This window comes from Artemia sp. Qi Xiang Cuo, chromosome 20, assembly GCF_049724085.1.
Source record: "Artemia sp. Qi Xiang Cuo chromosome 20, ASM4972408v1, whole genome shotgun sequence".
Lineage (NCBI taxonomy): Eukaryota > Metazoa > Arthropoda > Branchiopoda > Anostraca > Artemiidae > Artemia > Artemia sp. Qi Xiang Cuo.
The window spans coordinates 27599676-27616287 of NC_142813.1; the positions used below are offsets into that span (position 1 = coordinate 27599676).

The 16612-nt window shown below is 35.2% G+C and overlaps 1 protein-coding gene across 1 annotated transcript in view; it reads left to right on the forward strand.

Annotated features, from left to right (window-relative positions):
- LOC148940057 (protocadherin-like wing polarity protein stan) overlaps window positions 1–16612 on the forward strand; it is a 421746-nt gene that overhangs the window by 334466 nt on the left and 70668 nt on the right. The window contains exons 16-18 of the mRNA XM_089106281.1: window positions 5981–6144; window positions 8322–8474; window positions 15939–16058. Coding sequence (XP_088962407.1) covers window positions 5981–6144; window positions 8322–8474; window positions 15939–16058 — 437 coding nt within the window. The remainder of the gene's footprint in view (window positions 1–5980; window positions 6145–8321; window positions 8475–15938; window positions 16059–16612) is intronic.

Below are 16612 nucleotides of genomic sequence, written 5' to 3' on the forward strand. Positions count from 1 at the left end.
GTTTTCAAAAGTAATTTAAGTGCATTGAATCTTCTCAATTCTGTTAAGGATATAACCCCAATTACTCATCAAAGAGGGGTATATCAAATACCGTTTAGTTGTGTAAATTATTACGTTGGTTGAAGTCACCAAAACCCAGGAACAAGGTTACGTCAGCGCAAAGAAAGTATAGAAAGAGCATTAAAATCCAATGATAGCCCAGCATGATTTTATTCAGCTTTAAGCAACCATGTTTCCGACACTCCGAACCATTCTGAGTTATTAGACGAAAAAATTCTAATTAGAAACGACCTTGGAAACAAACAAATTGTCCGCGAAGCAATTAAAATCAAACGAAACTTAAATGGTAATACATCCCTAAATAGAGACTTGGGTGAGCACACACTCAACCCTATATGTACAAAATTAATTACGGAAAAAAAATATAATGCACAATTAAATAAAATTAGGAGCCAATCAAAATAACCCCGCTTCAAAAAGAAATACAAGATTAGAAGCACAAAGAGTACATTCCAAACAGTTCGTGGAAACGAACTGTAAGTGAGAAGCGATGCGGGTTAATAGTAACCGAAATTCCAAGAAACAGAGTCCTTATAACAATAGATAAATCAAAAGAATCGAATTTTGATGCTTATTCAAAATATGTATAATTCATCAAATTTAATGTTACCCTTTAAAAGTTACGAGCCTGATAAAATTTTGCCGATTTTTGAAAAAAAGGGGAAAACACCTCCAACACATTCAAGTGATCCTAATGAAAATAACACCATCAGATTCAGCATACCAGAGAACCCTACTGTAGACGTTCTAAGCTCCTATGTACAAAATGTGGTATTTTGCATTTTTGCCGGAAGAAAGATCACGGATGCGTGTTTTTTTTGTTTTTTTTTTATTCTAAAAATTTTCCCCCCAGGGGTGATCGTATTGAACCAGTCATCGTAGAAGATCGGGAGAGGGCTCATTTGATCAGAAATCAAAAGATCGGAAATAAAAAAATGGAGGGCATCTAGCCCCCCTCCCACGCTCATTTCTTCCATGGAGGAATTTTTTTGTGGGGAAAGGGAATTTTCCATGTAGGGGGAACCGGATTTTCCAGTATTACTTAAAAAACTATCAGAAATTAAATAAAAAACAAGTTTTTTCAACCGAAAGTAAGGAGCAACATTAAAAATTAAAACGAACAGAAATTATTACAGAAATGAGGGGGATCGGTCTCTCATCAATGCCTAAATCTTTACGCTATTTTTTTAACTCGTAAAAGCGCTTATTATTCTAATAATATAGCCTTTGTAATTCAGGAGTCATTCTTAAATAACTGAAAAAAATGTCAAACTTTAGCGTAAAGAGCGAGGTATTAAGAAGAGGACGACCCCGTCATTTCTTTAATAATTTCTGTTCCATTTAATTTTTAATCTTGCTCCTTAATTTCAGTTGAAATAACTTGTTTTTATTATTTAACCAAACAGTGCGTGGTAACGAACTGTAAGTAAGGAGCGACCCGGCTCCATAGTAACCGAACCTGTAAAAACGGAATTTTGATACCAATAGATACATCAGATGAATCAGATTTTTATACTGATTTCAAATAAATAAGTTTTATCAAGGTTAGTTTTACCTATAAAAAGATACCAACCTGACAAAATTTGCCTTATTTTCGAAAAAAGGCCGAAACAACACCTAATAATGACAGACCTTAATGAAAATCACACCATCAGATTCAGCGTATCAGAGAACTCTACAGGAGAGGTTTCAAGCTCCTATCTGTAAAAATGTGGAATTTTGTTTTTTTTTGCCAGAAGAAAGACCACGGATGTGTTTTTTTTCCTCAGGGGTGATCGTATCGACCCAGTAGCCCTAGAATATCGCGAGAGGGCTCATTTGAACGGGAATTAAAAGTTCTAGTGCCCATTTTAAGTGACAAAGAAAGAGGGCAACAAGGCCCCTACCACGCTCATTTTTTTACCAAAGTCACCTGATCAAAATTTTTAGATAGCCGTTTTGTTCAGCATGGTCGAAAAATATAATAACTATGTCTTTGAGGATGATTAATCCCCCACAGTCCCCGGGGAAGGGCTGCAAGTTACGAACTTTGCCCAAGTTTTACATATAGTGTTGGGGTTCCAACCCCTGTTTCTTTTCCTTTCAGATAAATGACCATTTTTTCGTTTTCTTAATTACATTTGCTTATAGTATAATTTCAAAGACAGGTTAAATTCCGTTACTAAGCAATAGTGGTTTTGCAATAAATAAGCTGTTAATTAAGTTCTATTTTCGTACTTCCTGGTTTTGGGAGTCATTGAAAGATAAATCTAAGAGGTATAATTGGGTTTGAATGGGGATGTAGCTGATTGGCTGGGACAAGTGACGGTCCACCCTTACGGACAGTGCTGTAAAGATTTTCATTATTTTCTAGTCTGCGTATTGCCCCAGTCGGGGATGTATATATTTTTGTGGTACTATTTTGACCTTTCGGAAAAACAAAAGTATGGTATTTTAAACAAAATCTGTACTAGTTTCCTTAACCCAGGCATGTTAGGAAGAGCTACGAGGTACCGTCATTATTATATTGACAGGGAGGTCTGTTACCTCCAAGGAGAGAGTTAAGAGATTTTCTAGCCGTAACTCAAGGTGGGTACATTTGGCATTAGAAAGTCGCCATTTGACTACTTGACCACGTTATCACACCTTGGACAGGGTATACCGCAAATAGGGAAGTGCCAAACCCGATATTTCCAGAACCAGTGGGGTAGACGCGGTAGTACAGTATAATATTGGGCCGGGGCCCTCCCCTCCAATAAGGGATGATACCCGTAGATTACCACGCCAGTGGCGTTGTGGCCTACCGGTATAACACTGGTAACTAAACACCACGAACATTGGTGGCAACGCTCTTAACCGTTGGGGTAAGAGCGGGAATCCCACTAACATTTGGGCCGACAAGGGGTTCTCCCCTTCGAGTAAGTGGCATAGCAACATTTTTGCGTCAATAAGTGGCGACACCCGTACTTACACCCCAATATATAGTATTGGTTATTGGGAAGTATACAGACGTTTTCAGGGGGGATTATGATGGTGGGGGGGGGGGGTCGGGGTTACATGAGAGGATCTTTCCACGGAGGAAGTTTTCGTGTGGGAAGGGACATTGCTATGAAGGGAGCACCGGATTTCCCCGCATTATTTAAAAAAAAACGATCAGAAATTAAATAAAAAAAAAACAAGTAAAAAAAAGCTAGCCCCCCCCCCTCCTCCACGCTCTAAATGCATCAGATACAAATTTTGGGATAGACATTTTGTTAAAATTGTTCAAAGTTCTGATAAAAAAAAACTCCGGTGTCGACACAGCCCACCAGGGCCCGGGGGTAGACGTTGTAAGTTATGCCCTGGGGGCATATAAACAATCATTAAATAAACAATCAATACAAACAAACGTACAATAGATATTAATGTAAATTAATAAATAAATTTAGTGCTGATATTAATGTAAATTAATAAATAAATTTTTGCTGGGTGGAATTTAACGCGGGGGAATTATCAGCAGGAAAAGAAAATGTTCTTTGAGGGGGAGGAATTTCCCAGGGGTGAGTTTTCCAAATTTGAGTTATTCGGGGAGGGGACGGCTAAACCCATTCGATAATATTCCAAATTTTACATCTGAAAGTAACGGGAATAAAGAATCAACGGAAATGTCAGAGATAGCACTTCAGTTTCCCTTAGACGATTTTGTTCGTTTCTTTTGAAAAAAAGACATTTTCAAAAGACAGATTATTTTCATTTGTATTACTTTCTCTGTGGCTGCTCAATTATGCATGTGAGGGGGGGAGACTTCCCCCACCACTTTCTACGCTAAGGTTTCAGTTTTTATCTCAAGGCTTAAAAATGAACACAATGCGATAAAAGTATAACGCAAAATAACATATATAGAATATTATATGCACATAACACGGAACAATTAATCAAAGTTGCATATTATGAGTAGAGGGTAACCCAAATGATGGGCCAGGGGGCTCACCATTCCACAATCTATGAAATCAATCCTGCAATAACTGAAAATATAAAGTATTTTTGAGTATTTTAGCGTCTTCCACAACTCAAACCGTCCAGCAGTCTATAGCCCAATGAGTCTGTCTAATCTCCTAAATCGGGAACGGAGGAGATAACTGAAGCTACACCCCGTATTGGATGAGTCTCCAACCTCACCCTCCCCCTCTCCTACTGTCTACGCTGAAGTTTTCTTGCTTTATTCCTATTACGCTGCCCTCACCCCAAAGACTTTAATAAGGTAAAGTTTTGTATGGGAAGAACAAATAGTATATCTAATATAATCATCCAATATATAAGTTCACAATACATATCTGTGATAGATACAAAATTGCTTTGCCACACAAAATATTATTAAGGTCAATTCCAAACAGTCGTGATCCCTTTGTGTCAGCAAGTGAAATGGTCCAAACCCCCTTATTGGCGCTAATTTTTCAATCCATTCATTGTTGTCAATCGCTGTCCACAAGTTATGCAAGCTGTATATTGTTCATATATAAGGTTTTTATCAAATAGGTAATCGTATAGACTTTGAAAAAAGCCTCATTCGATTTCAATTGAAATTTATAGATCCGTTTTTTAAAGTCAAGAATAATCGGACAGTAATCAACCCCCCCCCTGCCATAAAAACTTAAAACTTTGCAATCAAAAACGAACAAAAATTAATTAAAAAAACTTTCCGAAAAATAAGTTTTTCAAAGGAAAGTAAAGGCCATTTTAAACTTAAGCTCAGGAGATACAAATACCTGTTAAAATTCAAATTCAAAACGACCAGAAATTACTACTTAAGAATAAATGAAACCCAAAACGAACAGAAATTAAATAAATAATCATAGCATAAACATACAACAAGTAATAATATAAATGAATAAATAGATCTTAAAGCGACTAATGTTTAGATTGAATATGAAAATCAAGCTTAAAACGAAAAAAAATATTTTGCTATTAAAGTATAAATGATACTTAAAACGAGCAGAAATTAAATAAACAATCAATACGAACAAACATACAATATATATTAATGTATATGAATAAATAAATCTTAAAACGAGTGAAACTTAAATTGAATATGCAAATCAAGTTTGAATCGAATTAAAATAACTAAAAACAAGAGTTTGGGTATCGCCTCACTGCAGAAGACTAAAAAACCTACTGCGTCATTGACGCTTTACTGAAAAATAATTATATTACAAATGTTTTCTTTTGTACTTAATATTGAAAATAAATATTAAAATTACTGTAAAATTTTGAACTGATGAGCTTTCAGCAATTAATATCATTATGCATCAAATATTCAGTTTAATTTATTAGTTCTTTCCAAGATTGGCCAAGACAAATATAGTTTCACTAAAAACAAAATTTGGATACTGTCCACTTCTTTAACTGTAAAAACCTAAAGCCTTCTGCGTCATTGGCGCATCACTGAAAACGAATTACTGGCATATTAGAATTTCTTTCTTTTCCAGTTCTTACAGAATTTAAAAGTAAAAAGAAAATTAAAATGAAAAAAAATCTTGAAATGATGGATCTTTCAACAATTAATATCATTATATATCTAATATTCAATTTGATTTTGTTTATGCTTTCCAAGACTGTTCTATAGACTTCATATAGTTTTCAGTAAGGTGCCATTGACGCAGTAGGTATTAGACTTCTGCAGTGAGGTGACACCCAAACTCTTGTTTGTAGTTATTTTTATTCAATTCAGACTTCATTTGAATATTCAGTGTATATTTCACTTGTTTCAAAATCTATTTACTCATTTACATTAATATATATTTTGTGTTTGTTCACATTGATTGTTTATTTAATTTCTGTTAGTGTTAAGTTTCATTTATACTAAATGTGCAGTTGATGTGTACCGCTTATTTGATACTGATATCCTTTTAATCATTTTTATCAGGCATAAATAATCTTTATCGTCATATATATATCCTTTCAGCTATTGACCCTGCAAAATCCCTGAAAGGAGAAGGCTTTATAACGTATGTACCAGGTCTTCGACCAGTTCAATTTCCCTACATAACCAGTTTATCATTTAGAACTCGTGAACCATCAGGATTGCTTGTACGCTTGGATGCTGGATCTTCTACATTTACTCTCCAGGTGAGTTTTTTAAGCAATAAGTAAAATTTTACTTAATGTTAGTATTGTTATTATGCTTTAACACGAAGGGTGTATAATCGTAAATATGTAACAAACAGGTAAGGTAGAAGCCCAGCAATCTAGATTTCTCAGTTCAAAATTTAGTTTTGAAGTGATTTCAAAGTGGTCCTTAATTTTGTTAGTTGGATATCTGCGCACACCCACAAACACGGATCGAGGCTGAGGCCTCAAAGGCACATTGCTTCAACACCGAAGGCAGTGAGATGAGATTCCTTAGACCTTAGATTTCTCAACAGCGTTCTTTGCCGTTGGTATATATCTATTTTGAATCTTATCATTAAATAGTCCGAGAATGACGGAAGGTTGCTCGTGTGCTATTTCTGTACCGATCTTTGAGGTCGTGATGAGATCATTAAATTCAATATTTCTTTTCTTTTTCTTGATATAATACTTTTGCCTCGAGCTCCTGTTTCAGCAGGCAAGGTTTTCCCCAGTCAAATACACCAAAAACTCCAGACCTCTGCCATTTGTATTAGTGCTTCGCCGCCATTTGTGATGCAAATTTCAGTTACATGACAAAATCAGGGAGACTTCCTCTTCTTTACAAGGTTCCACGAAATCTACTACCTTCTTTGGTGGTGGTTTATCATCACGTGGTACGTACACGGAGACGAATACCACACGTCCATGGCCGTTCTATGTGTCTAAATTTTTTGAATGGTAAATACACGTTCGGGGGGTAATGCTTATCTCGTTATCTACAGAGTTTGGTTCCCTTAACCTTCTCCAATATCCTTCCTCCGATGGTCCAAAGCTTCTGCACCATCGCTAAAAATATCTGCGTAATTGCCAGTAGCCACCCAAGATTATAGGACGCAGCCTGGCAGTGTTGCAGATTGACGTGCCAGTACTCTAGTGGCCACGGCTCAGATACTTGTGGTATTTCAGTTTAGATAGTATTGGTGCTTCAATTGAAACTGACCCTGATTTAAGCTCTTTTTGTCTTGTCTAAGAGCAGCAACTTTTGTCAGCCGCGTTATTCTCATCCTCCAAATTCTTGGAGCCTACAACTTTTGACAAAGATTTATTGTCGCTTAGCAGCAACCTCCGTCTCAGCGCTCATTGAGTCCGCAGATGGGTATCTTTCAGTCGTGATTTTGACCACTAAAATCAAAAAAGAAAATCATTTCTCTTGGCATTTGTCTCTGACTAGCAATTCAGGACACCTATTCGCAACAAACCGTTCTCCAGACTGTGACAAGGTGTGACGTATAAGTGGTCCTTACAAGAAAGTGAAACATAAACTATGTACTTTTACTGTAAAAGCAGTAAAAGATAAATTAGGCCTTAATTTGTATTGATTGAATAGGGTCACATCGACTAAATTATGAAGGGACTTAGAATTGTGTGATAGGTTGAAGGGGACAATTTTTTTTCCAGTACTGAGAAATGAGTTAACGCTACGGTTTTTTCTTTTGTATGCCTATCGTCCAACAAGTAATTTGGATAATAAAAACATAGATATACATGAGGAGTAGAATAACCACAGTAACAACCTAAAAGCATTTTAGAAAACGTAAAAACCTGTGTGGTTAGACATAATTATGTGAATTTCATTATCTGTGGGTTAGACCTGGCGCTTGACGATGCAGGGAGGGCATTGATGTTGGAAAAGCATGCATTTTTTGCCCAAATGTGAAATTTTTGTTGAATTTTCTTATATTTTTTTATGCCAGACTGGTCATGTACAAGCTGTTCTACTCTCAAATTTTCTGTTTGAGTTCTTAGGTATTCAATTTCGAGCTTCTATTATCTTCATCTACTTTAATAAGTCGATTACTATATAAACTAAGTGCTCATTTGTTAACATTTTTGCCCCACTCAAAGTAAGCATTAGGTTAAGCAAAAGAAATGACATGAAAATGAAAGTTGGCGAGAGTAAGTAACAGTCAATAGGACATGGCAAGAAAACAATTTACCAATTGTTTTACAGAAAACAAAGTACCCGTAGCTTCATTTCAAAGATTTTAGCCTTTTGTAAAATACTAGTAAAAGGGAAATTTAAATTCTAAGCCTGTTCTTCAAAGGAAACCAACAAAGTCTGGAGACTTTTACCAAATTTGGGACCCTCTTCGCTCTGAAAGTTTTATCTCAGTAAAGTTATTCCATTCTTGCAGGTTCTTGATGGGAAAATTGAGTATAGGATCAATGAAAATGCCTCCAGAATAGACTCTTCTTCAGTGAGTGATGGGACATGGCATAATATTGAAGCAAAGTGGATGCCTGGGGAAGTCTGGATATCATTGGATTATGGAAATCATGAGCTGACAGTAAGTAAATCCCACTGCCTATAGATATTTCCAAAAAGTCTCATCGACCTTTTACCTACTGCAGAAGATTTGAACTTCATTGAACTTCAGTTTCATACTGTCACAGAGTGTTCATATACCTCAGGAACTTAGTCAGAAATTGGACCTTCAGGCCTGGCCCCCTTCTAAATCGCAGGATTTTATCACTTATTCTACAATTATATTGTTGACGCAATCTGCTTTGTTTTTTAGTCTTTTTTGCGTTTTTAAATTTAGCTTATTTTTTTTGTTTTTTACCAAGTATAAACCTTGCTTATGACTATATGAGGCCTCGTTCAATAGGGCCAATCAGGGGCGGGGGGGGGGGATTTCAAAATCCCTACATTTTAAAGAGTATCTTTTTTGGGGTATTTTCATTGAAAATGCCTTTTTTTGGTAGTTTCAACGAGAAAGTTGAAAAAAAGATAAGCGATTTCTTAGCAAAGTTATAAAGTAATTTACTGTTTTGCCGTCTGGCTGTATCTTCTAGATCCCCAACAATGTGCCTTTTTCATATCTCCATACTTTAAAGCTTTTTTGACTTCCCTAATTTTACTCTTGTTCTTGTTATGTCTGTCACAACTTCTTATACAAAACCCTTCTCTCTTCTACAAAGCTTAAAACTATTTCAATAATATTCCGCGCTACCTCTCTGACTGTCCTCTCTATAGCATCTTTTTCCCCCATCACAATTTTAATTTTAAATACCCGAGTATCCAATACTGACCCTACCTGTCTTCTATTTACAGCAATGCAATCTAAAAGATTAGTCGTCTTCCGGTCATGTGCGCTCTATGTTAATGTAGTAGCCTCCTTGTATCAACCTGGCCATTACTTCCTCCTAATAAAATTCACATTTCTACCCAAAATCTTGACTATTTATTTCTGTAACTGTATTTAGGATTTATTATTGTCACTACTATCTCTGTATGTGGATTTTGTAGGGTCCTTTACCACTATGAACGATACCTTGCACTATTTGGTCATAAATTAAATTAACTAGAATTCTGATTGACCATTTAAGCTCCTCCTTGCTAAGTTATTTTATCAGGTGCTGCCTCCTCATCATAGTATAATATTAAATAAAAAAACAAGTTTTTTTTTAACTGAAAGTAAGGAGCAACATTAAAACTTAAAACGAACAGAAATTATTCCGTATATAAAGGGCTGTCCCCTCCTCAACGCCTCGCTCTTTACGCTAAAGTTTGACTATTTAGAAAAACTCTATTTTTTTTAAAAATAAAAAACTTTAGCGTAAAGAGCGAGGCGTTGAGGAGGGGACAGCCTCTTCAAGATTTAAAGAAACCGAAAGTGTAACAAGGAACATTACGACATTGTCATTACAGTTCCCTAAGACAAATCCCATATTCCTAAACGGAATCTCGTCCATTTGTTCCTGCAACTGCATTTAAATATTATTTAAGTCACTGTTGTTCCTATCAGTCGGGTATTTACCACCATGACCCATACATTGCCCCTTTTTTTCATAAAGTTAGAAACTAGCTATATATACTTGACACCTTCCCAACTTCAACCAGACTTAAAAGCTTTTTAGTCATCATGAGTTCTACTCCCTGTCTTTTTTCCCATATACCCTATCATTCCTACATCAATAAATAAACCAAATCACCTGAATTCATGTTTCCTAGTTTTTTATTGTTTAAAAAAAATAGATTTGTGAGAAAGTCAAACTTTAGCGTAAAGAGCGAGGCGTTGAGGAGGGGACAGCCCCTTTCATATGCGGAATAATTTCTGTTCGTTTTAAGTTTTAACGTCGTTCTTTACTTTCAGTTAAAAAAACTTATTTTTTTATTTAATTTTTGAACGTTTTTTAATTAATGCAGGTTTTGATTTTGGCTCACCGTACATGAATAATTGAAATAAAAATTTTATATTAGTTTTACTTTTTGTTGGTTAAATAGCTTTCTCGAAAGTTGTTTAATTTTATTTATGAACGCTTATATTAGTAATAAATACACTTAACTTACAATTTAACTTAAGTAACGAACCTATATATTCTTATATTTTTATACGTATATTAGGGGGCTCGCCCCCTAGTTAGTACCTTGGACCTTAGGCTCAAGTTTGAATTTTTTTCCCCTTCTGTTAAAATGACGCCTTAATCACAATGACTGTTATTTAGAATAAATAGCTCTTATGAAAGTCCTAAAAAATCTTTGGCTTAAAGAGCGAGGTATTGACTAGGGGGTGAACCCAATCATATACGTAATATTTTCTGTTCGTTTTAAGTTTTGATTGTGCTCCTTACTTTCAGTTGAAAAACTTGTTTTTTATATATTTAATTTCTGATCTTTTTTTAAAATAATACTGGGAAATCCGGCGCCCCCTTCATAGCAATGTCCCTTCCTCCATGAAAACTTCTTTCATGGAAAGATCCTCCCACATACCTCTCGACCCCCCCCCCCACTACCAGAAAAAATACCCCTTGAAAACGTCTGTATACTTCCAAATAGCCAATACTATATGTTAACATTGGGGAAAGTTCATAACTTTCAGCCCTCCCCCAAGGGACTTTGGGGGATTAAGTCATCCTAAAAGACATATTTATCACATTTTCGACCATGCTGAACAAAATGGCTATTTCAATTTTGATCGTGTGACTTTGGGAAAAAAATGAGCGTGGGAGGGGGCCTAGTTCCCCTCCGTTTTTTTGGGGTCACTTAAAAAGGGCACCAGAACTTTTAATTTCCGTTCCAATGAGCCCTCCCATGGTATTCTAGGACCACTGGGTCGATACGATCGCCCCTGGAAAAAAAACAAACAAAAAACAAATTAACACGCATCCGTGATCTTTCTTCTGGCAAAAAATGCAAAATTCCACATTTTTGTAGATAGGAGCTTGAAACCTCTACATTAGGGTACTTTGATACTTTGAATATGATGGTGTGATTTTCATTAAGGTTCTATAGCTTTTAGGGGTCTTTCCCCCTTTTTTTCGAAAATCAGTCAAATTTTCTCAGGCACGTAACTTTGGATGGGTAGGACTAAACTTGATGAAACTTATATATTTGAAATCAACATTAAAATCTGATTATTTTGATGTATCTATTGGTATCCAAAACCCGTCTTCTAGAGTTTCGGTTACCATTGAGCCGGGTCGCTTCTTACTTACAGTTCGTTACCACGAACTGTTTGATAAGTTTTAAGTACTTCTTATTCCGATTGCAAACGTAGATCTTTTACATATGTCCTCACTAGTATAAAAATTGAATCCCAGAACAGTTTCATGTGACCGCAACTAACTCTAAGAAATTCAAATGCCTCGTTTACATCCTTATAAAACATTTTTCTTTCCTCAAATTTCCAAAGTGATAGTCTAGGCATAACTATAGGGTCAACATACTTGAATTTCATGACTGGTTCCAACCATGTTTCTAGCTCAATTTGATTTGCCTTTCAAACATTCGATTACCGATTCTTCAGGATTCAAGAAGAGTTTTCATGTTATAGTTATCAGTGTAATAAATAACAGTATCCGGGATTAAATCTATCTCTTAGAGATATTTCAAAGAGTTCTGCACCATCATATCTTACGAAAATGACTTTCACATTCCCTTCACCGCCTTCACCGCGGATTTAAAATATGCTTTTTAGCCCCCCCTTGAAGGTGTTGTTGTCTAGGTAAAATTAATCCACATTCTCTTTTAGAAGTGCCTTCCGCGACATTATCGATCATGCATCTATGGTGCTTTGGCTTAGATCGTACTGTGCAGTTTTTTGCTTGAAAAAAAATTTGTCAATTTTTTTTTTGAAAAAAATATGGCATTCCGTTTTCTGAAGGTTTTGGTGTAAGTCCAAGAACTTTTTTGAACGAAAAAGAATAACAAACTGGCAATATGAAAATAAAATTTAATTTTTTCATATGAGATTATTGTTAGAATGCACTCAAAACAATAAACATAAAAAAACAAATTTATTTTAAGTTTTCTGGCATTTTCTATTTTGATTTAAAAAGGAGAATTGTTTATGAAACACAATAAATATTTTTTATTTTATGTATTACCCTAAACATCGCATTATTCTTTACTTTTAAGCCACGCGGTGTCAAATAAGCAATATCAATGTAATTAAATTATCCGGGGGCTATTTCCAGCGTGTTTGGATTTCAGGGAAAAAATTCCATGAAGGGTGGATTTCCGGAGTGATAGAGAAAACGATTAGAAATTAAAGTCCTTTTCAAATGAAAGTATGCTAAGGAGAATTTTTCAGTCTGAATCGTCCGCAAGAGATTTTACGGGGGGGGGGAAGGAATTTTCAGCGATGATGGAACTGTCCGGAGGGTATTTTACGTATGAGGGAATTTACACGGAGGAGTTCACCGTGGGGGGAGGAGTTTTTCACGGAGATTGAGCCAGACTTACCGGCATTATTTGAAAAATGATCAGAAATGAAATAAAAAAAAACAAGTTGTTTTAACTGAAAGTAAGTAGTAACAATAAAACTCAAAATGAACAGAAATTATTCCGTATATGAAGGGGTTGCCTCCTCCTTAATACCTTGCTGTTTACGCTAGAGTTTAACGGTTTGTCCATATATTTTAAGAACGGCTCCTGAAACACAAGGGCCGTTTAATTAGAATTGGAAGCTTTTTTAAAAGTGCTAAGAGCTTTAGCGTAAAGAACAAGGTATTGAGGAGGGGGGCAACCCATTCACATGCGAAATAATTTCTGTTCGTGTTGAGTTTTAATGTTGCTCCTTACTTTCAGTTAAAAAAACTTGTTTTTTTATTCAATAAGATACGATATCGTTGATATTTCTTTAAAGATGGACTAGTATGCGGATTGGTTCTGTAGGCTTTGTGACAATATTGTTGACCTTAGCCTTGATTTACGAGAACCAAACCTATGTATTTAATATTGTTCACCTTAACCTTGATTGATGAGAACCAAACCTATGCATGTGATTAAGACCGAAACTAGTAAAGAACAAACTACGTTATCATCACTGTTACCCAATACACCCTTTAAAGTATCAAATAAAAAAAAAAGTTTTTTTAACTGAAAGTAAGGAACGAGGTTAAAACTTAAAACGAACAAAAATTATTCCTTATAAGAAAGGGGCTGTCCCCTCCTCAACGCCTCGCTCTTTACACTAAAGTTTTTTATTGTTTAAAAAAATAGAGTTGTGAGAAAGTCAAACTTTAGCGTAAAGAGCGAGGCCTTGAGGAGGCGAAAGCCCCTTTCATATAAGGAATAATTTCTGTTCGTTTTAAGTTTTAACGTCGTTCCTTACTTTCAGTTAACAAAACTTGTTTTTTTTATTTAATTTTTGAACATTTTTGAATAAATGCAGGTTTTGATCTTGGCTCACCGTACATGAATAATTAAAACAAAATTTGCATATTAATTTACTTTTATTTGGTTAAATGGCTTTCTCGAAACTTACTTAATTTTATTTACGAACGTTTTTATTAGTAATAAATATACGTAACTTACGAATTAAATTACGTAACGAACTTCTATATTCACATATTTTTAATACGTATATTAGGGGGTTTGCCCCCTAGTCAATACCTTGCTCTTTAAGCTAAAGTTCGAATTTTGTTCCAATTCTTTAAAAATGACCGCTTAATCACAAATGCCGTTAATTAGAATAAATAGCTCTTATGAAAGTACTAAAAAATCTTTGGCTTAAAGAGCGAGGTATTGACTAGGGGGTGAACCAAATCATATATGTAATATTTTCTGTCCGTTTAAAGTTTTGATGTTGCTGCTGTTGCAGCTGAAAAACTTGTTTTTTTATATTTTATTTATGATCTTTTTTAAATAATGCTGGGAAGTCCAGCGTCCCCTTCATAGCAATGTCCCTTCTCTCATGAAAACTTCCTCCATGGAAAGATCCTCCCACATAACCCCCGACCCCCCCTACTACCAGGAAAAATATCCCCTGAAAACGTCTGTAGACTTCCCAATAACCAATACTATATATTAACATTGGGTAAAGTTCATAACTTTCAGCCCTCCCCCCGGGAACTTTGGGGGAGTCATCCTAAAAGATATACACATAATATTTTCGAACATGCTAAACAAAATGGCTATCTCAAAATTTTGATCGGGCGACTTTGGGAAAAATGAGCGTGGGAGGGGGCCTAATTGCCCTCCATTTTTTTGGTCACTTAAAAAGGGCACTAGAACTTTTAATTTCCATTCTAATGACCCCTCCCACGATATTCTAGGACCACTGGGTCGATACAATCACCCCTGGAAAAAAAAACAAACAAATAAACACGAACCCGTGATCTTTCTTCTGGCAAAAAATGCAAAATTCCACATTTTTGTAGATGGAAGCTTGAAACCTCTACAGTAGGGTTCTCTGATACGCTGAATATCATGGTGTGATTTTCATTAAGGTTTTATAACTTTTAGGGGGTTTTTCCCCCTTTTTTCGAAAATCAGCCAAATTTTCTCAGGCGCGTAACTTTTGATTAGTAAGACTAAACTTGATGAAACTAGTATATTTGAAATCAGCATTAAAATCTGATTCTTTTGATGTATCTACTGGTATCAAAATTCCGTTATTTAGAGTTTCGGTTACTATTGAGCCGGGTCGCTCTTTAGTTACAGTTCGTTACCACGAACTGTTTGATAGCATCATCTTATCTAAGAAAATATTTTTTTCAAAAATTGATTTTATTTTAAATAAATGTGTCTTTAATTGCAAAAGTGAGAAGATGTAGTAGTTCTTTTTAAAATGAGCCCTTAAAAAGCTCTCTATGATGTTTCTGTGCCCTGCAAGCTGCACAGAAGAAAAAAAGAGGCCATTGATGGTGATTCCCATGGAAAAAAGTTATTCTCCTTTTTGTTCAAGCCAAAGAATTTTCCTTGTTGTTCAAGCAAGGGACTGCAAGTCTCCTGCATAAGGTTCCAAAACAAGGCAGTTCAAATGGTCTTAAGTTTTTCGATCTAGCTCCATTTTAAAGGTTTGGTTGCTATGGGCCGTGGTTCGTCCTTTAGTAGGTTGCAGCTACTGCTGCAACCAAGATCCTGGCTTTCAAAAAGAAGCTTCACCTGTTTTTCTGCCACTCCCGTTCTAGCTTTTCTACAATTCAAAAATATTTTTCACTTGGCCAACCAAAGAATTTTTTATTTTTTTTAGAGAAAGTAACTTTTCCTTTTTCCCAATCTTTTCATATGCTCTTGTTAAATTCTTCTAGTGCTAAAGGGGCTTCGCCTTAAAGTATTTTCTTATTAATTCCAGTCGGTGTAACTTCTTTTGTTTTTTTTCGCCAGTTTATCAATAATATAATTCAATTTTTTAAAATATTTGTCTTTCGTGTTTAAAGATTTTATTAAGCATTTTCAATTAAATTGATTGCTCGAGGTATAGCGAATAGCAAAGTATCAAAATAAGTATGCTAAATAGGTTCACAAACGTATTCATGAAGTACATTTTATATAATAGTTTAATACATATTCTTTTTTTCAGACAACAATCCCCACTGAATTTAGATTCCAGGGTGCTATCATTTCTAAAATCTCGGTTGGTGGCCTAGAAGCTAGTCATACTGAAGTAATGAATTATATTGGCTTCAATGGATGCATCAAGGTAAATTATTGCAAGGCGAATTAGCTCGAATTCTTAATGGGGAGAGGATACTTTTTTGTATAGAAATAATGGGAACTTAAAGCCCGAAACTTAAAGAAATGATGTAATTGCGAAATGGAAAATTGCGCATCAAGTGAAAAAGAAATCTGACAATTTAGATAAGTGAAAAGCTATCCAACCAAATATATCTGAAGAATTTGGGAAAATCAGGAATTCCATTTCTAATGAAAAATACCTCCATATGAGTAGAATGCTAATAATGAATTCTGAGACTTTATGTTCCTTCCGGTTTTTCTAGTAGGTAATTCTATTCTAGAGGTCATTACATCTTTGCTAAGAGATTTGTTTTCTGGTAGGTATAATCTGGTTTGGTAGGTACAATCTGGTTAGGTGAGTATAATCACATTGCCTATTCAAAGGTAGCGTTTAATTTAAACTGTATCAATTATTTTATTCCAGTTTTTTTAAAAACCAGTATTGTCAATAACTTAATTAACGTTGGTTAAACTTCTGATGGTTAAGAAAGCGTAAAAGGTAATTAAAGTATGAGGAAT